Raw genomic sequence first — 23,555 nt, forward strand, 5'->3', positions numbered from 1 at the left:
TTTGGCAGAACTAGCAACTGACTTCCGGAAACAAGAGCTTAAACAAACAATGGCTACCGAAGCAGCGTTTTAGCTTAATGCTAATACCACTCTTTCGTGGTAGTCATTTGAGGAAACATCATAAAGGCAGGAACCCGGTTTAAGGGTAGGGTGTAGTAAATATCATTATCTTAGTATGAAAACCATTGCGTCTATGAGACCTCACTAATATTGGTCTATGTGTGAGCATGCGGTATGTCATGTTATGGCTTGAATCATGCACCACACTGGCATACATTCTCATTATCAAAATGAATTCATCAACTGAAGTTTGTTGTGTTTGTGCTTCTCTTGGTGTCAAATATCAACAGGTTTTTAAAGGGAATAAATCAGGATTAAAATACTTAACTATGCACATACTGTATGTGGACTTCACACACACTAAATTCCCCTTGAAGAATTAAATAGGATCTATCTACACATGCACACTCATTAACATGATCAGGAGCAAGTCTAATGTTCACCCTCAGGGAGCTTTTAATATTTCATCTGATGAACACAATATCTCCTGTGCTGCGATGGCTTAACAAGTGCAACATTGAATAATGAGATTTTGTAAATTAAGCTCATTCTTTATTGATGCTATGGCATTTTACACATGACTTAAGGTTATATTATTAGGCTTATTAAATGGCTAGTGCCGCATTTCATCACAATTCTACAAGAGCCACTGCTACTCAAGATCTAATATTCACAAGATTTATCAGGCTCTTTACATTTACAAACACAGACACATATACCAGTACTGTACATGTACACTGAAATTCACTGGAATACTAGACAGGAGAGGCATACAAAAAAATATTGAAAATGAAATGTCTTGCTTTGGACACCCACAGGAAGATGAGTCAATGTGAGGACCCTGAGATGAGGAGATGAGTGCTCTCTGGAAAGATGTGGGGGAGGAGATGTGACAGCGGTTGGTCGGGGGCTAGACAGGATTGCTGATGTGATCGTATGCTAATTAGGGGAAGGAGAGAAAATGTAAAAGAAACTGAAAATTCTTCCACTAGCAGCCAAAGTCCAAGGTCAAATGGCAGAAGCTTTGCTGGTGAAGTTACACTGGATATGTTGGATTGTATGTGTATTTATTAGTCTATCATTGTACTATTGTTTATACGTAGGATTAGAAATTTGATCACCTTGTGTGGCTGATTGGGGGAAAGTATGTTATTACCTAGTCTAACAGATCAAACTCAAAATTATGATAAAACGGATTAAAAAAAATCCCAAAGACATACAATGAAGGCAGCTCCCAAGTTGTATCTAGGGAGCCAAACATCATAGAGACTTGGGGGTGGGCTCTTTAAACTTGAAACAATAACCAATCACTGACCAGCCACCTAGCAACTGCATAGCAACACATCAAAAAACACTCCATACACCTTACAAGCTGCACAGCACAAACCCTGACAACCACCCACGGACATTGTGGCGACTTTTTTGCAAGGGAAGTGCCACTAAGAAAAAGTTTGAATTCAACTTAAGTAGCCTTATGATTCATCATATGATTTGGGTTTCTTTTGCGTGTGTTTGATATGTATGAGTGAGAGACACAGAGTCTTATGTTGTGCTTTCTCTTTCTCATGCTGAGTGACTGCATTGCAGGTATTTTTAGTAGAGCCATCAAAACAAGAACCTGCAGCTTGGTCTCCCATTTTCTCTCTCCCCTCTCTTTCTCTACTTAATTCACCCAGCAGGGGAACTGTGGGACAGAGATAAGTGCACACGCACACACACATATATGCAGAATGTAGACTGTCTTGAAGAATTGTGTATGAGCTCTTTTTGATGATTCAGCATTGTGCACTACACAAGCCCTTCTCCCCGCTGTGGTTTCCCTATAACTGTGCATTTAAAAATCAATGATCAATTCAAATCAATATTTTTTGATTGGATGTGTGTGTGTGTGTCACAACGCATAGTAGTAACAATGGGGATTTTTATTCATCCCAGTGATTACAATTATTTGTATTGGTTCACTAAAAAGATTTGTTCACTTATTTGTTCAGCAAAGTCATTAGTTAAGTCACTGAAACATTTACTCAGCTGATTCAAATGTCATAATTTATTAAAATGTGCATGCTCTTACAGCATCTAGTAAGAGACTCTAGAAAGCATCATGTATTTAAGAATCATAAATGTTTAACCCACAAATGACAAGCATATCTGTCATATTTCTGGTCATGACATTTGTCTATAGAAAAAAGACAACAAAAGCCTAAAAATATTATTATATATTTATAGTTTTCATAACATTCTTAGATTGCTTTTAGTATTTATTTATGTTTTCATATAGCTTTTAATTTTTTGTTTTGCTTTATAATCATTTCAGTTTTAGTTTAAGTAATTTTGGTACTTATTTTTTTATTTAGTTGCCAAGGCAGCATTTTTATCTCAGCTCTATTGTAATTAACAAAAGCTATGTTTTAATAGTTTTAACTTTAATTAGCAATAACTTCGCTTTCAATTCTTCTGCTTCTTTTTTCCTTGTGAAACACGTCGAAATGAACTAGCAACACGTTCAATCAGGAAGCAGACTGAATGAAAACAAAGATTTGTTAAAAAGCACGTTGTTGTCAAATCGGACTGCTTCATTGTGCTTGGTTAGTACAAATGTACTAAAAAAAAAAAAGACCTACAAAATTTGCTACCTTTTTGTGTCCGCAGGTATAAACAAGCCATCCCTAAACTGGACCCACCTCCTCAGCCCCTGAACCGCAAGCGGTCAAACAGGACTCTCTCTCCGGGTGTAGAGGCGGTGTCAAGATCTTCAGCTGAAGCCACACCCGTAAATGGGAATGTATTCACAAACGTGAGCGGTAGCTCCTCGTTTCCTGACATCACACTATGTTCCGTTTCCCCGGGGGATTTCTATTCTCACACCAACGGCAACAGCGTGTCATGTTCAGCCAGCGAGGATTCTGGTGTGCGCTCGAATGACAAATCCCTTATATCCTCACAATCCAGAGACGACCCCTCTGATGACCAGAGCTCTGCGTTCATCTCCACATCCAGTACCTGCAGCAGCTTACCTGAGGATCATCCAGCTGTGGATGGTGGGACTCCACCGCATTCTACCACACCGCTGGGCTATGAGCAAACCATCCCATTCTCTTCACCTATGAATGACACCTGCCTTCATATAAGTCTGAGCGAAGATGAGTTTCTGGAGGACGGCACCTATGTCACCACGCCGTGCAGGAGTTAGAGTCCCCCACAAAATCCGAGAGAAATCACAATAATAACGACTTTGCAGTGTTGAGAAACTCCACAGAACAAAACAGAATGAAGAAAGGCGGATTGTTTTTGTCAACTGAGCCACAAGCTCATACTGTTCTCATACTGCATCCTTGCAAATCCGTGTTTTGATCAAATGACTCCTCTTTAGTATCCTAATATCACACCTTTCTTTATCTACAATGCCCTAAAATGATTCAATCTATACAATTTGCCTAAAGAATATGTAGTATGAAACAGTGTAGACTACTATTAACAGATGGATAGTGTATTTTTTTAGACTGAAAATGAATAGTTATTTTTAGCCTATAAACAAGAAATGAATGAAGTGCATTGTCTCCCTGAATAGGATGAATAGGAACTGTTTCAGTTTTTGCTGCCAATGTGTGTGTGTGTGTGTTTTATTAAGTTCAGATCCAATTTTTTTTTAGCGCAAATTGATTTATATATTGTTTGAATGTTATTTGGATGTTTAAAAGCAGTTATGTAGCAAAGCAACTCGAAAGTATGTTAGCTGGTGTGTTAAAATAGTTAAGGGATATTTAAATAGGAAGAAATTGAGGTGGAAAATGTATTTTGTTGCAGGAATTCACAGATTGTGCATTTTGTTTCATGCTGTAAGTTGTGTGGATTAATAACTAAGACAGCTTGTGTGGATAGATTGCTGCAGATAAAAAAAGGACATGATTATGTCTAGACATCTTGAAGGGCTTCACAAATCAAGGTAAAATGAGGGACCATCATCATCACTTTTTCCATGTGGAAAGGCTGCAAAGTAAAAAAAAAAAAAAAAAAAACAGAGGGAGAGAATAGAGGTGTTGCATTTGCAATAGATTAAATAATTTTCACATCCTATGAATGTGTACTCACTACACATCTCACTGCTTTTGTCAGTTAACTAGTGTCATACTTTTTTCCTCATGATCCCTTCTTCAAATAAACCATCAGATCATCTGCTTAGGAACTTAAAACAAAACTGAGGCTTAGTAAAGCAAGTGTTTCTGATCATTCCCACTTGTGTGAGTCAGTTCAACTCTGAATGCTTTTTTCTTCTTATTGAAACAGTATCTCATCGAATTCAAACAGAAAAAGTACTATAAATATTGATATCCAGATCATGGTCAGCTTTATTTTAAACAGACTGGAACACTCGAGACTTCTATGACCATAAACTGTGAAAGAAGTGTGCCACTTAATGAAAAACAAACAGTATTTTAGTGTTTTGTAATGAGAAGAACGCACAGAGCTGTGGATCTGTGGATCACACAAAACTATAATGTATCAGGGTGAATAATAATGAAAAGAGGCAGATTATGGGAAGGTTGGACAGAAGGATGAACAGGAGGGATTCATGTCATTATGAAAGCAATGGTGAGCAGGTGCTTTTTGCTGATATGGGTTAGCATGACACCTCGAGAAGAGAGGGGAAGGGAAGAGAAAGGGAAAAGATGTCAGTAAAGGAGATGGAAAAGAGAAAATAAATGGTGTTTTAAATGTATTGTTCAAATAAATACATTGTCATTGCTGTTATGGCAGAAAAATATATGAATAAACTGGCAATTTTGTTTTTGGACTAAAATGTAAATCTTCATTTATATTTTTAATAAGTTAAGGTTTTTTTTTGTTTTGTTTTTTAATATTTAAATATTTGACAAAGACCAAAACCTATTTTTTCAACAATGTGATATTCTGGACATTAACTGTTTTCACATTCATGTTTGACATAAGGGTTGACCTATTTTGACCTAATTTATGAGCTCAAGACATTTAAGCCTATATTTCAGTGCATGATTTATCAAGCATTTGGATCCTGGCAGCTTCCACCAGTTTACTCTTTAAAAACATGATCTTAGGCTCTTATCTATACTGTGTTCTGAAATTGCTTAGAAATGAAGGGGAAAAAATAGAGAATAAAAATCTCCCTCTTTCCCATTCTACTTACAGCAGAGAGAAGGGATGCGTTTTCTTACAGGATGCACAAGGGGCACAGGATATTCCTTACTTCATCCTCCTTGAGAGAGTAAGTGAGCAGAGGAAATGATAATAATGGATAAATGCGTGAAGGAGAGGGAGACTCTTCAGTCCAGTCGATATTTAAGCTCATGTGAGCCTCTCACTATTGCAATTATATGCAATTGTGGGCCCTTCTGCACTAGGGATACTATAGTCTAGATACTCTCACTGAACCACATTCTATCTACCTGCTAGGATGGATTTAGATAAACAAGAATAAGGGGAAAGAAGAGAAGAAATGGCTGCACTTATGATATTTCCTGATTATTAGAAGTATTTAATCTCTCATCTCTATCTAGTTTAATCTTTTAGACATTCTACAATACCTGAGAAAATAAGCAAATGAAATGGATAGAACTATATGTTGCAATTGAAGTGTAGCTTTTAGTGTTTTGTCCCATTTGGGATTTCAATGATGGACATTATTGTTTGGTTACGAGTTTTTAATGACAGAAAGTTTCATTAAGTTATGAGATTTCAATGGCGTTGGCTTTGTTCGGTTACGAGTTTTAAATGACGGTCGGTTTTGTTCCTTAATAAGATTTCAATGATGATCATTTCAGTGACGGTTGGTTTTATTCGGTTATGAAATTTCAATGATGGACAGTTTTGTTCGGTTACGAGATTTCAATGACGGTCAGATTCATTTTAGATTTGAATAACGGTCATCCGTTATGAGATTTTAGTGACGGTTGGTTTTGTTCTGTTATAAGATTTCAATGACAGTAGGTTTGTCAGTATCAGTCAATTTTGTTCAATTTCGAGATTTCAATGTTGGTCGGTTTTGTTTGGTTGCAAGATTTCCATGACAGTCAGTTTTATTCGGTTACGAGATCTCAATGACGGTCAGTTTTGTTCCATTATAAGATTTCAATGATGGTCATTTCAGTGACGGTTGGTTTTATTTGGTTATGAGATTTCAATGATGGACAGTTTTGTTTGGTTACAAGTTTTTAATGATGGCCAGTTTCATAACAGTATGATATTTGAATGGCAGTTGGCTTTGTTCGGTTACGAGTTCTCAATGACGGTCGGTTTAGTTCCATTACACCCTTAAGGGTACCACCCCAGTGATAGCCACTTGTTTTGTACTCTTTTTTTTGAGTGTAAGATTTCAAATGATAGTCATTTCAGTGACGGTTGGTCCATTTGAATGCATTGAAGTAGCTCCAATTACAATGTAAATGTGGTTTATGAGGTCATTTCCTGAGCCCTTGCAATTAAAATGGCTTTAAAACACACTAAACAATGTTTTATTAAAAAAAATAAAAATGCAGGAAGTTTTCTGTGATAGTATATTTAGGTGTAGGTTTAGTGGGCAGATAGAATATACAGTTTGTACAGTATAAAAACCATTACATCAATGGAATGTCCTCATAATAGGTGTGTGTGCGCGTGTGTGTGTGTGTTCCACTGTATCACAAAAGACTAAACATATCATATTTGCATCCAGAATATACTAATTCAGAAACTTGGATACAATCTTTGGTCCAAATCAAACATGAAATGAAAAACTTTGGGCCTTGCCTGATGCAAACGTATAAGGCCAATTTTCTAATGTATAGCAAAAATGCATAAATATTCTTGTCGGCAACACTAGAAAAATCAGGAGCAACAATATATGAATTCCTCGCAACCTTTGGCTGGTAGGACCTCCTCACTGTGATTCAGTATCTCTGGAAAGTAACAGATACGATATGTTAGTACAATAAAAACTAATTATCAGTTTTAATTCTGCTAACAAGAACCACACACCATACAGACTTTTAGTACTGTTTTTGATCAAGAGAAATTTGTGAAAGTTATGATTGACTATATCTATGTCGTGCACTAAAGTTAAAGGCAGTTTACCATGAAACATCCTGGTCACTTTATATTTCCTTTTCATTCTACTAACTTGACATTTTGTTGTGGTTTGTTTAGTGGATTTGCATCATTCCCTAAAAACATTGACTTCAACACAAATAACTATTGATTGTTGGGATAAAGCCACCACTAATTAATTTACCTACTTTAATAAAACATTGACCACTGTGTCTCTGTTGCAGGTGGCTTTGCAGGCAAATGCTGAGATACAGATGGAGATGAGGAACTGAGAAATGGTGAACACCAGCATTATTCCAACGACCCGCAAAATAAAATACTGCAAAACAAAATGTATAATGAATCAAGCATAATTTTGAACTAATTATGAGAGCATCTTAACTATCATGATATACATTTAAGTATAATGGGCTAGGTGCACACATGGCACCTGAGAGCTTCGGCGATGCGAGTGTGAGCATGTTTACTTCCGGTCTTAACGACATTCGCATGTGATGTAAGGAGAAGCTTAAATATGAAACTAGATATAATGAATGTGGAAAAAAGAAAATCCAAGGCACTCTTCTTCAAATTATTAAAAAGCCTTTATTGGCTATTTCATTATAGAAAATGTAAAAGATATGGGGAAAAAAGCAATGTTGTTTTTTTCCCCCATGTCTTTTAAATTTTCTATAATGAAATAGCCATTAAAATAAAAGCTTTTTAATAATTTGAAGAAGAGTGCCTTGTATTTTCTTTTTTCCACATTCATTTGAATTCCCGACCCCAAAAAGAGCACCTTCAAACGTCTTATTGAACTCCCTGAGGACCCTGGACTTCTTTGCCTTTTCTAGATATAATGAATGTTTATCAAAATTAAAGAGAAGATGGTGGTCTATCAGAGATGAAAGTAAACATCATTCTTATAACCTCCGTGCAGTAAGTCATTGAGATTATCCAGATATTTTCTTTCATTCTTTCTCCCTTTGATTCTGTGGTTCAGACACAAACTCTGAGAGAAAAAGGTACAGTGGACGTAAAATATTGTTCCTTGGGGAACAAAACGTATAACTGAACCCTTAAAATGTACACAATTGGTTCTTTTTTTTCAATAGTACAATTATACTATTGTTTTCCTCTACTTAGAGCAGGGGTAGGCAAGTTCGATCCTAGAGAGCCTCTGTCCTGTAGAGTTTGGCTCCAACCCTGAAAGACATCTATAGAAGCTCTTATTGAGAATTAAAGGTCCCGTTTTTCGTGTTTTTTTTAAGCTTTGATTGTGTTTACAGTGTGCAATATAACGTGTTCATGTTTCGCGTGTAAAAAAACACAGAATTTTTCACACAATTTACTTATCTGTATCCTGCTGTTTTCACTGTCCTCAAAACGGCTTGAAAGATTTCCCTGTTCTATGAAGTCCCTCCTTCAGAAACACGTAACGAGTTCTGATTGTGCCAGCGGTTCCCGTGTTGTGATTCGACAGCAGCTTAGGGCACGCAGAGCGCACGTTACCGGAAAGGTCACGCCTCTCACCATAACGGGGATGCATGCGCTCAATGATCTCTAAGTACAGCGTCCCTGGGAAAGCCAAACAAAGGTGACTTGACTCCGGGATGAAAATAACAGCATCTCGACGACTTGGCGACAAACAAACTATACAAACGCAACCGAACGCAACACTTCCTCTTATCCACGCGGGAGCAACAAGACCACGCCCCCTTTTTCGCGCACTCGTGTGGGCGGAGGTTAGTCGACAAACTGCTCTACTGACGTAATTAAAGCAGGATGTACCAGGATGTAGTCCCAACCGGCCGTTCGCTGTAGGCTTTGAAAGGGAACTTCTGTTAAATAAAATATCTCGCTTGGCATTGAACTTTGAGCTTTATAATTTGACAGGTATTATATATGCTCTAACAGCAACATTACACACTAACTAAAGTTTGAAAAATGGGATCCCGAAGAACAGGACCTTTAACAGAGGTTTAGATGTTGATGTTTCATTGAAAAAATCAGTGTTTCAGTGATTTAGCACTATGCTTTGTATTTAAACTGGGTCATTTATGCAGTAGAAATGTGAAATTATTTTTGAATTTGGTGCCTTCTAGACTGAGAAAAGACAGAAAATGTATTTTTGTCTCATGTGGATGAAAGACAACAACTCCCAGAATGCACTTGCTTCGCTGCCCTACGAGGCCACTCCGTACACCGTCGTTTTGATCTTCATAGTAATACAATCATTTCGTTCAGTTAGAGAATAAACACTACAATTAAAAACTGAACGTGTCTTTTCAATAAAGTGTGAGTGAGAGCCGAACGAAAGTCACGGCACAGACGCAGCAGGAGCACGAGAGGGAAGTAAGAGCTGAGCAGAGCTGAGGTAACGTTAAGCACCAGTCTGGCACGTTTTCAGATCGCATATTGGAAGCTAAACTATCACAGGAATTCATTGAAAAGTTGAAACACTCACTTTACTCTGCAGCGCGCCCCGTTATGATTGTCAGTGCGGCCGTCTGTGTCTTACATTCTGTGCGTGAGATCTCTCCCCTGTGGGCGGGTTGATAACATGCGGAACAGCTCTATCTAGTGGCTGTAGTCTTTAGCCTCTGGCCAAAAAATCCTCAGATGACGCAAATGACGATTTTTGTGTCATCAGAGGATTTTTTCCAGAAATAAAATGCATAATTCTCTCGTCTCAGGGGGATATGAGGGGGGAAAGTACCATAATTTGAATATACTACCGGGTTTCTACTGATACAAAGCCTAATGCTAAATCACTAAAGTTACCTTTTAAGTTTAACCCTTTAAGGGGCGGCAGTGGCTCAGTGGTTCATGTAGGTTGTCTACAAACCGGAAGGTTGGTGGTTCGATCCCCAGTTCCACCTGACCAAGTGCCGAGGTGTACATGAGCAAGACACCTAACCCCAGCTGCTCCCGATGAGGCAAATGTAAAGCGCTTTGGATGGCCATAGGTCTGTTAAAAGCGCTATATAGATGCAGTCCATTTAAGTTGGGAAATTGGACTTTGCTTTTTTTTTGTGAGTTTGTGGTTTTTGCACAATGCACACAGATATCAAGAATCAGTATATGAATCTCAACAATGGTGATACTTAATGCTGCAATGCATGCTGTTTTATACTGTGGTGGCTTAGTAGGGTTGGATCTAAACTCTGCAGGACAGCAGCTCTATAAGACCGAACTTGTCTACCCCTGACTTAGAGGTACAAAAATGTACCCTTAAGGGTACCACCCCAGTGACGGCCACTTGTACCTTAAAAGGTACAATTTTGTATTCTTTTTTTATTTTGAGAGTGCAGTTGGTTCAGGGGTTGGGGAAAATCCGCAGGGATCTCTTCATTCATAAAAAAAAAAAAAAAAAAAAAACTTGTGTATAATATACATGTCATGATTTTGCTTTAACTGCTGGGGGACTAAATGGTTCAAAACGGGTTTCTCTTTCTGTGTAACATCACTGAACCCTCATCAAGATCTAATGTTTGCTATAATTACCATTCGAAGTATCAGTCCTCATAAATAAATATGAGTGATTGATATGAAGAGCTTAGTTCAATAAATCTACTTTAATTACGCGTAGAGGGTGCTACTGCTTGGAAAAGTTCCTTTTGGCATTTCTAGTACACCAGAGGCTTACAAAAAAGTCATGGGAAAAAAAGCCAAATTACTTTGAGAATTGCCAGGTATAGTTTGGATGGTGTAGTGGTGTATGCTAACACTGACAGCAAGCTGGAGGAAAATTAAGAGCAGTGTTTGAAAGATTCAAAGAAAGAGGACTTGAACAAACTGAACAAAGACAAGTGTTTCTTTGGACTAAAGCAAGTAGAGGTTCTGGGTCATTTTAAACCTGATCCCAGGAAAGTGGAGGATGTGTTTGGGGTACCCAGACCACAAAATATAAGTAGGCTGAGATCTTTTTTTCTGGGAACATGTGAATACCTAATGAAATGCCATCCATCCATCCATCATCTTCCGCTTATCCGGGGCCGGGTCGCGGGGGCAACAGTCTAAGTAGAGACGCCCAGACTTCCCTCTCCCTAGCCACTTCCTCCAGCTCTTCCGGGGGAACCCCGAGGCGTTCCCAGGCCAGCCGGGAGACATAGTCCCTCCAGCGTGTCCTAGGTCTTCCCCGGGGCCTCCTCCCGGTGGGACGTGCCTGGAACACCTCCCTGGGAAGGCGTCCAGGAGGCATCCGAAATAGATGCCCGAGCCACCTCAGCTGGCTCCTCTCGATGTGGAGGAGCAGCGGCTCTACTCCGAGTTCCTCCCGAGTGACTGAGCTCCTCACCCTATCTCTGAGGGAGCGCCCAGCCACCCTACGGAGAAAGCTCATTTCGGCCGCCTGTATCCGGGATCTTGTCCTTTCGGTCATGACCCACAGCTCATGACCATAGATGAGAGTAGGAACGTAGATTGACTGGTAAATCGAGAGCTTTGCCTTGCAGCTCAGCTCCTTCTTCACCACGACAGACCGGTACATCGACCGCATTACTGCAGAAGCTGCACCGATCCGTCTGTCAATCTCCCGTTCCATCCTTCCCTCACTCGTGAACAAGACCCCAAGATACCTGAACTCCTCCACTTGAGGCAGGAACTCTCCACCAACCTGAAGTGGGCAAGCCACCCTTTTCCGACTGAGAACCATGGCCTCGGACTTGGAGGTGCTGATTCTCATCCCAGCCGCTTCACACTCGGCCGCAAACCGTCCCAGTGCACGCTGAAGGTCCTGGCTCGAGGAGGCCAACACGACAACATCATCCGCAAAAAGCAGGCCTAATGAAATGTATTCCTAAATTTGCAAACATCTCAGAACCACTCATACCCCTTTTCCACCAGCATGAACCAGGTGCAAGTTCAGAGCTAGTGCTAGTGCCGGTTCGGAGTTGGTTCGACTGACAAGCCTTCAAAGAACCGGTTTGCTTTTCCAGGAGCTAGAGAGCCGCCACAGAGCCAGTCTTACGTCACTGTATATGTCTCATCTTTCTCAGCAACGCTCGCAAGGCAGCGGGAAACACACACACACACACCAGGCTTGTTCAAGATGCATCAGCGTTGCGCAGACCGATTAGTGTATGACATCAAAGTACCGCAAGAGCGATTCAAAAGCATAAGGAGTAGTATGCTCTCGCTGTACTTTGATGTCATATGGCGATCAGTCTGCGCAGCACCGATGCATCTCGAACAAGGCTTCCATCAACAATGGTGAACGTTGCGTTACTATAGATGCTCATGGCTTTACGATCCTACATCGGCATCAAAACACAGCGAATCCAACGCATTCGTGCAGCTTGCTGTAATTTGTATAGAGGGAGATTACAATCAAGCAGCTATTAGCTCGATTAGCTGCTATTTCAAAAATGGTGGTCACAAGTTTGTGTTCATCTTGTTGGTCACGGTAACCCTGCCCCCAGCCCCTGACGCAAGCGGTTCTTACTTCTAGACCAGCAACGTTTGGTGCTACTTAATACGTCTCGGTTACGTATGTAGCCCTCGTTCCCTGAAGGAGGGAACGGAGACGCCACGTCGGAGTACCGACAAATAGGAATCTCGCTCGGGAGAGCCAATCTACTTCGAGTGTAACTAAACGAGCCAATGCACATTGGCATGCAATGATTGCTAAATGAGACACAGGTGATTGCATCAAATCGGCCTTTTGCTGAGGAGCCAAGTAGGTAGACAGGCACCCCAGCAGGGTACAGAGGACATGGCAATGGGACGTGGTGTCTCCATTCCCTCCTTCAGGGAACGAGGGTTACATACATAACCGAGACGTTCCCATTCAGTCGGTCACTCTCGACGCCACGTCAGAGTACCGACGAATAGGAATCCCTACCAAAGCGCCATGGCCTCTGCCCCCATCCAGTGGCCTCAGTGAGCCACCTGAGCTCTCTTACCTGATGAGATGGGGCTCACACCGGGAATTCCATCACTGCTGTTCTGCATGACCCGCTCAGTGATTATTGGATAACACTGGGAAAGCGTGCCCTAGAGAAGGGAACGATGCAGAGCCCACATCGTACCCTGAAGGAGTTATGTGGAGTACAATGCTGAGCCGTAGCCCGCAACGGAGGAGGGGGCTCAGTCCCACTGACGGGACTCTCTCCCAAGGGAAAGACCCGTAGGAGCGACCATGGAAAGAAATATGGGATCCCCGCAGGGTCACTCATTTAACCCGAGCCCAATACCGGTTCTCAAGGATTCAGCGGCAAGGGGCCTGATGCCAGACGTTTCGCCACGTCCGGCACCGAGGGTGATGGAGGACTCACAAAGTTTGCTTCTGGAGAATAATGTGCTCGCACCCTGAGCGGACTGGGCACACCTTGTGCTTGGTAAGCCAAGGTGATGGCATCCACTATCCAGTGGGCCATCCTCTGCTTGGAGACAGCCTTTCCCTTCTGCTGGCCTCCATGACAGACAAAGAGCTGATCTGAGGTTCTGAAGCTTTGAGTTCTATCCACGTAAATCCGCAGAGCGCGGACGGGACAGAGCAATGCTAGGGCTGGGTCTGCCTCCTCCGGGGGCAGCGCTTGCAGGTTCACCACCTGGTCCCTGAAGGGAGTGGTAGGAACCTTGGACACATAGCCAGGCCGGGGTCTTAGTACCACGTGGGTATCACCCAGCCCAAACGTTGACCGAAAATGCCTGCAGGTCCCCTACCCTCTTGATGGAGGCCAATGCAGCCAACAGCAAAGTCTTCATAGAACGAATCTTTAGCTCTGCTGACTGCAAAGGCTCAAATGGGCATTCTGAAGTGCTCAGAGCACCAGAGCAAGATCCCAAGAGGGTATGGAGGGGGGGCGAGGAGGATTTAACCGTCTCGCCCCCCTAAGGAACCTGACGACCAGGTCGTGCTTCCCAACCGTCTTACCTTCTACATGGTTGTAAAAGGCGGATATTGCAGCAACATAAACCTTGAGGGTGGAGGGCGACAGCCTACGCTCCAACCCCTGTTGCAGGAAGGAAAGCACAGACGCGATCGAAAATCTTCTGGGGTCTTCTCGGCGAGAAGAACACCACTCGACGAACAGGTTCCACTTCAAGGCGTTAGCCTGTCTTGTAGACGGTGCTCGTGCCGAAGTGATGGTGTTAATTACCTCTTGGGGTAAGTCACCTAGAACCTCCGTGTCCCGTCCAGGGGCCAGACATGAAGCTTCCACAGGTCTGGACGCAGGTGCCAAAGGGTGCCCTGTCTCTGAGTCAGAAGGTCCTTCCTCAGAGGAATTGGCCAAGGAGGGGCTGTCATGAGGAGCATAAGTTCTGGGAACCAGGTCCGGTTGGGCCAGTACCGCGCCACCAGCAGGACCTGCTCGTCCTCCCTGACCCTGACAGAGTCAGTGCAAGTAGGCTCACTGGGGGAAACGCATATTTGCGCAGCCCCTGGGCCCAGCTGTGCGCCAGGGCATCCGTGCCGAGTGTACCCTCGGTCAGCGAATAGAACCACTGGCAGTAGGACGTTTCTGGGGAGGCAAACAGGTCGACCTGTGCCACCCCGAACTGTCTCCAAATCAGCTGAACCACCTGGAGGTGGAGTTGCCACTCGCCTGGGAGCGCAGCTCGTGAACCGGGTACCGGGCTGGGGCGGCTGTCTTGTGTAGGCGGCCTGCAGCGAGGTGTGAGTGTGCTGTGCAACACTTACCTGATTCCACAGGTGGGCAGGAGGAACGTGAGGAGGCTGTCCACTGCGGCCCGCTGGTGAAGGGGGAGGATGAGTGTGGTCTGGTGTTTGACCAGCCTCAACTCTCCGAGCCCCCTGAGGACCCGGAGATGGAGGAAACTGCTCTTTAATTGAAAATTTGGGCGAAACGGAACACAAGATTCTCCTCCCGGCCCTCCTCCGGGGGATGGAGTGGTGCAGCCACCGTCTCCAGAAGAGCAGTCCTCCCCATCTCCGGGTCGCCCGTCTCAGGGCCGTTTGCCCTTGCCACCCCTCTTGGCAGGAGCCTGGACGGGCGGGGCGGCCTGCTTGCGCCCGGCTCCACGATGACGCTTGGGTGGAGGCTACTGCTGCGACGCTGGAGCGGAGGCAGACACAGGCGGCCGCCCTCGGCGACGAGCAGACTGAGGTGCTGGGTGGAGACAGCAGCTGACCGCCATGGCAGGATGTGACCGATGGCCTATGTCTGCTTCTGTGCGTCCGAGAACTGCTGGGCGAAGTTCTGGACCGTGTCGCCAAAGAGGCCGGTCTGGGAGACGGGGGAGTTAAGGAATCTGATCTTGTCGGTCTCCCTCATGTCTGCCAGACACAGCCAGAGATGGCGTTCCTGGACCATCATAGTGGACATTGCACGACCCACGGCCCATGCCGTAACCTTCGTCGCACGAAGCGCGAGGTCCGTTGCGGTTCTCAGTTCTTGGAGAACTGCAGGATCCACTGCAGTGACCACCCTTGTTCAGGTTCTTTAGTGCCTGGGCCTGATGAACCTGCAACAACGCCATAGAGTGTAAGGCAGAGCTTGCCTCTCCACAAGCCTGGTAGGCCTTTCCGATCAGATCGGACGAGTACCTACAGGCCCGGGAGGGGAGACACGGGTTCCCCCTGGATGTGGAGTTTGGGCACAGTTGCATAGCAATGGCCCATTCCACGGGAGGAACCTGCGTGTATCCCTTTGCAGGTCCGCCATCGAGGGTGGTGAGGGAGGAGGATCCACTGGGCCGGTTTCGGGCAGTAAAAGGTGCCGTCCACAACCTAGTGAGCTCCTCGTGCACCTTCGGGAAGAAAGGAACCGGGGTGGAGCGCTGAGAACCAGCATGGGCCACCCCGAGAAACCAATCGTCCAACCTTGAGGGCTCGGGACACGTGGATGGTTCCACACGAGCCCAACTCTCTTGGTGACCCGGGAGCCATCATTTCTGGATCAGTATCGGGCACAGCGAATCTTCCCGAAGGAGTCCCCTGCGCCGACACGTCATCTCCCGAAATATCTGACCCTCCCTCCGATGCAGCGATGGACATCTGGTACTCGAGAGGATACGGATGGTGCACACCTCATGGATGGCCCACCACGTTCCAACGGCAGCTCTACTGGCTGCGGAGTGCGAGAGGGATGAGGGTTCCCCGGGGGTTGGTTCCCTGGGGGAAGCGTGCTCACCGTAACCCTCAGATCCCCCACGCTGCTGCCTGAAGTAACCCTCTGTGGAGGGTTAGATCGAGGCAGAGGCACGGGGACTCCACCCCTTGCGAGATGGAGTCTAGACCGCAACGAGATGGTCATGTTCCCGCAGTGAGAACATGAGTCATCCACCAGCGCTGCCTCAGCGTGCTGAACGCCCAAACACGAGATACAGCGCTGGTGACCATCCCTCGGTGACAGGTAACCACTGCATCCAGAAACACACAGATATAATGTCATCTTGAAAAAGACGCAAGCTCTATCTGTGTTTGCTCTTTCAGAAGGACGCTCTCCTTGGTGCTGAAGCACACAGGGGGCGGGGGCGCGGCGACACAGTCAGGGGGTGGGTGCAGCCTGACGTGCGCGCTCTCTCACACGAAGGCGCTCTCTTACCAGCCGTAAGAACGGCTTTTCAGCACTCTCCACCTAGCGCACCGAACCAACTGTGAGATTAGCCTTTGTGATTGCTCTAACAAACAACACAGAGAGATGATCTGAAAACCACACAACTCGCTGCTGTGCCGTCACACCAGCACCGACTGAAGAAATCGCTTCCAAAAGGTGGCTTCCGTCTTCAGTCAGGACTGCGAAGTAGTGAGTGATATCTGGCGTTACCATCTACCACCCGGCTCTGAAGCAAAAGGTTGATTTGATGCAATCACCTGTCTCATTTATACCCGCACGGCATGGCAGGAGCACCTGGTGCAATCATTGCATGCCAATGTACATTGGCTCATTTAGTTACACTCGAAGTAGATTGGCTCTCGCGAGCGAAATTCCTATTCGTCGGTACTCCGACGTGGCGTTGAGAGTGACCGACTGAATGGGAACCACTTTTCCTGGTTCAGAGCTGGTGCTTTGGGTGATGAAAGACAACTAGGCTCTGGCTCCAAACCAGCACCAGCACTGCCTTGGTGGAAAAGGGGTATCAGATGGCTAACAAGAAAGGATGTTCAGTGGGAATGGACAACTCAGACTGAACAATCATTCAACAGCATGAAAGTATAGACCTTAGTCTTGCTTATTTTCAACTTAATGCACCAATATATGTGATTAGCAATGCTAGCCCTGTAGGCCTCGGGGCTATACTACTTTAAAGACAAGAAAATGGACACACTAAAACAGTTACTTATGCCTAACTCCCATTGTAAACTTTTGAGGTTTTTGAAAGGTTTAAGATATAGTAATTCCTTCTGATGGATTTGGCAAAACTTGCATCATTACTAGTGGGTTACCACGATCTTCACTTCTGATCTGAATAATTAGTAATTCCTTTAGAAGGATATTGTAAAACTCATTACTATCCAAAATTTTACAAAAAGGTCAGGTGTTGGTGGTTATGGTTAGCCTAATTAAAACTTTTTTCAGCACTTTTTTCAATTTTATTGATTACAACAGCCCTGTTAGAGTGAAGCTAAAAGATTTTCAAAAGTTGTTTTGCTCAGATAATCTTTCACTTACACTAATAAAACATCAGGAATCAGCGTATGAATCTCAACAATGGTGACAATAAAAAACTATGCTGCAATGCATTCTGGGTGCACCAATTTCTGTTATTTTTGCTGTTTTTGGTATGACATTTTAGTACCTTGCTTTGTAATGTTCAAAGCTCCATTTTGTATATTTTTACTGAGAAAATATTGCAATCCTGTTTGTGCAAAGTCTCTGTAAAGTCACAGGGCGGTTTTAATCTATAATGTAAAATTGATACATCACCCACATAAACAGATACTGTGACTGAAATAATTGATTCAGGTCCCTACATGGTGATTGTTACCATAAAAATCAACACCTGATCACGTTTCCCCCGGGCTTTCTTTACCATAACATAACATAATTAATCACTGTTATTTCACAAAGGACAAAGAATTGCACCTAATAGGGAGAATATATACCAGACTAAATTACTTAATTTAACAAATGTTATTTATTCACCTGACTTAATCAGTCATCATGTCATGTAATAGTAATGTAGATCTTAGTAGTATATTAAATTATATAATAGATTTTATAAACAACTATAAAAGATAATTTTTGGCTTTCTTCGACTCTCTGCACTGATGACAGGTGCAACCGGAAGTGTGTATGCACACACTCGCAAGATCGGAAATGCAACATGGCAGCCTTATGCAACTAGCCCATTAAGAAACAATTTTGTCATCATTCCAAACCTGCATTCCTTTTTTTCTTCTGTGAAACATGACAAATTTGAAGATCACAATTCACAGATCACAGATCCTATTGACTGTTTTTATGATACTTTTAAATGTCTTGTTCTCATTGTAATTGTATGTAAAAGAGTGACCAGTACAGTCTTCAGAATTTCTCCAATTGTGTTCTATGGAAGAAATAATGTCATACAGGTTTGGAGCCACATGACTGTAAGTAAATGATAATGACTGAAACTATCCCTTTAAATAAATACTTAAAAAACAAAAACAAATAAATACACATTACACATGAATGCAACGTAAAATATGTTTTGTAATACCTCATCATATAAACTTGGTTCCTTCATTGCTGTTAATCTTAATTGTTCAAACATCAGAATAATGGAGAGTCCTGCAGTTATGGCACTGAACAAATTCATACCAAAAGATGATTTCACCTACAATAACAGAAAGTGTTAGCATCACATCACCGGGGGGGGGGGGGGGGGGGGGCAACATAGTGTATAATTTCCTGCCAATCTACGAAGCTACCACAGAGCAAGGCAGAAAGCAACAAGAACAATTGCCAAGTTGAGGCCACTACATACTCAGCAAGAACAGAGAAAAAAATTATCGCTCTCAGGGCTGCAAGAACAAAATGACGTCATTGAGCTCATTGAGTTTTGGAACAATGGATTCACGGAAAAATGAAGGAATAGGTCAAGGAGGAGGACGAGGAGGAGGAGAAGGACATGGTGTAGGATGAGGGAGAGGTGGAGGAGGAGTTGGAGGACGATGGAGAGGTGGAGGAAGTGGAAGGAGAGGGAGAGAAGGAGGTGGAGAGAGAGGGAGAGGAGGTGGAGAGAGAGGAAGAGGAGGAGATGGAAAGAGAGGGAGAGGAGGAGGTGGAGGGAGAGGAGAAGGTGGAGGGGGAGGGGGAGGAGGTGGAAGGAGAGGAGGAGGTGGAGGGAGATGAGGAGGTGGAGGGAGATGAGGAGGTGGAGGGAGAGGAAGAGGAGGTAGAGGTGGAGGAGGAGGACAAGAACAAGGAAGGGGAAGGGCAAGGGCAAGGGCGAGGAGACAAGTGGTCTCTGATGAAATTCGAGCCACTTTAGTTGACCATGTCCTTGTCCATGGTATGACCATGAGGGAGGCTGGGCAATGCGTACAGCCAAATTTGAGGCGCTTCATCGTCGCCTCCATCATCAGAAGTTTCAGGGAGGAAAACAGGTAGGTGTATATACAGTAAGACTGCTCTGTACAGTAACTTTTGAGTGCTGTACTCTGTGCTCTGACAACACACTATTGCACATATGCTACTGTAATAAAGAAATGCATAAAATTGCCTTGCATACAGAGAGTTTTAGTATGTTTCCATTTTTCCCATAAAAAAGGATGTATGACAGTTACAGTAATGATTGCTTCTATTTTTGTAGGTTACTGAGACGACCACCTGGTGGAGGCAGGCTAAGGCTTTTGTCGGAGGAGCAAGAGAGGGAGCTTGTAAACATGGCCATTGCCAATAATGTACTTCGCCTGCAAGAAATTCAAAGGAGAGTGATTGAGGATAATCATCATTTTTGAGGGATAAATTCCATCAGCCTCTCCACAATTGATCGCATCCTCTGAAAGCACCGGTTTCGGATGAAACAGGCGTACCGCGTCCCTTTCGAACGAAACTCTGACAGAGTGAAAGACCAACAAGTTCAGGTATGAGTTTTGATATTGTATGGAGTATTGTGTACCATCACAGTATAGCAGTTTATGCAGCCATTTGTGCCCTCTTGAACTTTACCAGAGTCTTTTTAAACATGAGTATCTGTACTTCTACTTGAGTGAAGGATGTGTGTATTTTTGCCATCTCTGCATATCTTAAAGTATGTCAGTGCCATTGTTTTGTCTCAAGATGCACACCAGTAATGTTTGTTTCTAATGTATGTTTATAAAAATTAAACTAAGGCCTAATCCTGGCTTAATCTATGCCCTGTCTGTGAAACCAGGCCCTAATGTGCTGACATTGGTGGGTGTTATGTAGGCTACATACCACATATGGATGAAGTTTATTCTGCGCAGCAACAGACAGCGATCCAGCACTGATGTACTGAGAGAGAAACACAGGACATGTCAAATTCATTCTGTTTTAATTAATGAGAGGCAATAAAGCAAAACCATTAAATTAAACTTACAATAAGCGATCCCCAATAGGTTATGCCACTATAGACAAGTATAGCATCATAATTGTAGTCAGTGATGGTGAGTAGAAAGCCAAAAAAGAAGATTATCACTCCAATCATTACCTGGACAGTCTAAAGGGCAGATATAGGTCAGTTGTTTTATTTGTGATGGCATAACATGCGTGTTTGGATAGACTGATTTAGAAGAAATTAAATACTCAGAAAATTACCAAAACCATGTATCATTATAATTTATGAGTAAATGCATTACCCCCAATGCCTTTGGTTGTAATGTCAAAAATCCTTTAAGAACTGTATTGTGATTTGTTCCTCCGGTCTCCTGTCCATCAACAAAAATAACGTTTTCTTGTGTCACTTTTAATCTGACAACTGTTGCTTTGTCACTTGAGATGACCTTGCTGGTTTCCATTTTCTTTGGTATTTCTTTTGGATTTCACCTGCAATAAGCATGTTCATATCACTAAATGTGAGCAAAGTACTTTGCATAAAGGAGCAATGAAAGCTATTTAACAGAAGACAAAAAATACCTTTTTGGCAAGGACAAGCCTTTGTCCAAACAAAAACATTTAAAAATGAGTTTTTTTTACTATTAAACAATAAAAGAGCAAACTTAAAATCACTGGTGTGAAAGATTCCTAGAATTAGGAAATTGTATGTAAACAGACAATCTAAAAAAAAGAACATAGATGTTAAGTAAATAACGTTAATAAAAAATGTACCTGTAATGAGATTTTTTGATGTCTAGTAGTTCTTTTGATGTATCTTTGTGTGTGTGGAATCTTAACTGTGTGGAACAGTTAAGGAGGGGCTAAAAAGTTTCTGTTGATGGCTGCCTTCCTCTTAAAATACAAAGCACTTTACACATAGATGAAGAATAACTTATGGCCATTGGCGAAGGACAAAAAGATCTGTGTTTTCTAAGCTAAATATTAAAGAATGCAGTATAAAGAGATATGCCTTTATGCATTTTGCAGTAATAATAATGGACAATAATATTAATAATGGGCACTAGTTTAAAAAGCATACACACCGGGACATTTTACTGCACATCAGATATTTTACATTATTGACACTGCTTATAAACGTAATGCAAAGGACCTGTCTACGGACTTAAATTAAGCCTAAAAGGGTAATTGAGCTGTTTACACTGTCATATACAATAAAAGAGCCTTCACAACAACACAAAACACAAAAACTGCCTACCTTACACAACACCGAAGGTGGACTTGCACTCAGGAGCAGATGAATTCTTTCTACGCACACAGCAACAGTCCCAGTATGACGTCACACTCAGCACGTATGTTTTAAAAAACATAATTTATCATGTAAATAGGCCTAACACTTTTTTAATGGCCCACTTAAAGTGTTAATTAAATATTGCTGCAGCGCCCCTGCATTTGACATGAAATCCTTGAACAGAACAACTGTTTAAACCTGACGAGAACAGACAAATGAACTGAAGAAGAAGAAAAAAACACAGGGCTTAAAAACAAAAGACAAAATGAAATGAATGACAAGTGCAGCTGAGAGTCAAATCAATGAAAACCTTAGAAACTAACTCAAAGATGGGAAACAACTAGAACGTGTAAAACAAACAAGCCTATCATCCCTTACAAATAATAATAGTTTGAAGAACTAGGGCCGCAAAACAATTAACTATGTTGAATTTCACATTTTAGTTCCTCTGGGATCACACGGTTTTGTCACTTTGGTCTGGTTTATTCTTGGTTTTGTGACAGAGCCCTGACACTTCTGCATTATCTTATCTTTGTGTTCAAGTAAAGTAAATTCTAAGTGAAATCTAATTAAAAGGGATACTTCACCGATTAGCATTAATCTTTGTATCAGTAGAAACCTGGTAGTATATTCGAATGACTGTGCTTCCCTCCCTCATGTCCCCCTGAGACGAGAGATTTCTGTATTTTGTTTCTGAAAAAAAAAAATCAGATTTTGCATCATCGGAGGCTTTTTTGGCCAGAGGCTAGAGAGTACAGCCAGTAAAAGGAGCTAGTGCTGCATGTTTTCAACCCGCCCATAGGGGATGGAATATCACTCACAGAATGTACAAATAGTGTCAGCCATCGTTTTTTTTTTAAGCTAAGATAACAGACTCTTGTTCTGTGGAGAATAGGGATGTGACGGTGAGGAAATTGTCCTACCGGTTGACCGACATGTGACAACACCTATAAAACCGGTATCAGCAACGGGGGCTTTTCAAATCGCTAATTTTAAACCGAAAGTAAAATGCACATGGCCGCTCTGGCATTCATAACGGAGTGGTGCGGAGCAAAGCAAGTGTTTTCAATGAATTCCTATGAAAGTTAATCTTTCATATAGGCATGAACTGAAAACGTGCCAGACTGGACACACACCATGAATGAATGACTGTGCGGCCGTGAATGAATGACAGTGCAACAAACCGTGAATGAATGACAGTGCAACCGTGAATGAATGCCCGTACGGCCATGCTCATTTTAGTTTTGGTTTAGAGTTAGCGCCAATTCGGGGGCGGTTTGCTTGAATTGTGGGTTCATTAGCCTATTATTCTTAATGAAAAACACAACAACAAAACGGTACAATGACAAACTCACTTAAATAGGCACTTTTACATTTTGCTTTGAAATCAAATCTTCTGCGATCATCTTGTCTGTCAGCTCTTCGTTCTCGTGATGAATGAAATCTGGTGGTGCGTTCAAGTCCTCCTGGGATGTTCGTGTTTACGAGGTGAGAAGTAATCACATCATGTGCGTTCAAGTCTCTTTGGTCGGAGTAAGATGGCGAATGACCTTCTTTTAACGAATTTCATGAAAATACAGCAAGGTTTAACTCAGTTTATAGAAAAGAATGCACATCAGGTGAGTTATAATCTTTTACATTTTTTATTAATCTATGAAGCCACTGTAAACGGTATTGTTATATATTAGGCTAATTGTTATATTACAATGCTAGCTTAATTTGTTGTAAATTACAAAGCCTGACAGTGTCACTGCTAA

At 42.7% G+C, this 23,555-nt stretch overlaps 2 protein-coding genes across 3 annotated transcripts in view; one reads left to right on the top strand and one right to left on the bottom strand.

Moving 5' to 3' along the window:
* Positions 1-4,854, top strand: part of LOC307125697 (carboxyl-terminal PDZ ligand of neuronal nitric oxide synthase protein) — a 60,084-nt gene extending 55,230 nt beyond the window's left edge. The window contains exon 12 of one of the 2 annotated variants that reach the window (XR_013816410.1): positions 2,710-4,056. Coding sequence is in view for 1 of the 2 variants with exons in the window: in XM_079815762.1 (XP_079671888.1) it covers positions 2,710-3,250 (541 nt within the window). In the remaining variant the exon portion in view is untranslated. Of the gene's footprint in view, positions 1-2,709 lie in introns of both variants that reach the window. The other variant, XM_079815762.1, reaches the window with a different exon arrangement.
* A 1,379-nt stretch (positions 4,855-6,233) lies between these two features.
* LOC307125700 (membrane-spanning 4-domains subfamily A member 8) lies at positions 6,234-21,352 on the bottom strand. The gene is made up of 7 exons (XM_079815766.1): positions 21,282-21,352; positions 20,813-20,999; positions 20,554-20,673; positions 20,412-20,468; positions 18,709-18,825; positions 7,305-7,435; positions 6,234-6,968 (listed from the first exon to the last, which is right to left on the bottom strand). Exons 2-7 carry the CDS (start codon positions 20,969-20,971, stop codon positions 6,950-6,952), a joined length of 603 nt encoding a protein of 200 aa, XP_079671892.1. The 5' UTR covers positions 20,972-20,999; positions 21,282-21,352; the 3' UTR covers positions 6,234-6,949.
* Between the last annotated feature and the right edge of the window lie 2,203 nt (positions 21,353-23,555).

Source organism: Gobio gobio (assembly GCF_949357685.1).
Source record: "Gobio gobio genome assembly, chromosome: 4".
Classification (NCBI taxonomy): Eukaryota; Metazoa; Chordata; class Actinopteri; order Cypriniformes; family Gobionidae; genus Gobio; species Gobio gobio.

Bases quoted from the DNA above. Each gene is read 5' to 3' on its own strand.
- LOC307125700 (XM_079815766.1), bottom strand. From the start codon at position 20,971: ATGGAAACCAGCAAGGTCATCTCAAGTGACAAAGCAACAGTTGTCAGA. The intron at 20,674-20,812 runs GTAATGCATTTA...TCTGCCCTTTAG, and splicing joins TACAACCAAAGGCATTGGGG to ACTGTCCAGGTAATGATTGG. The intron at 7,436-18,708 runs GTATTACAAAAC...TTTGTTTTGCAG, and splicing joins AACCAAGTTTATATGATGAG to TATTTTATTTTGCGGGTCGT.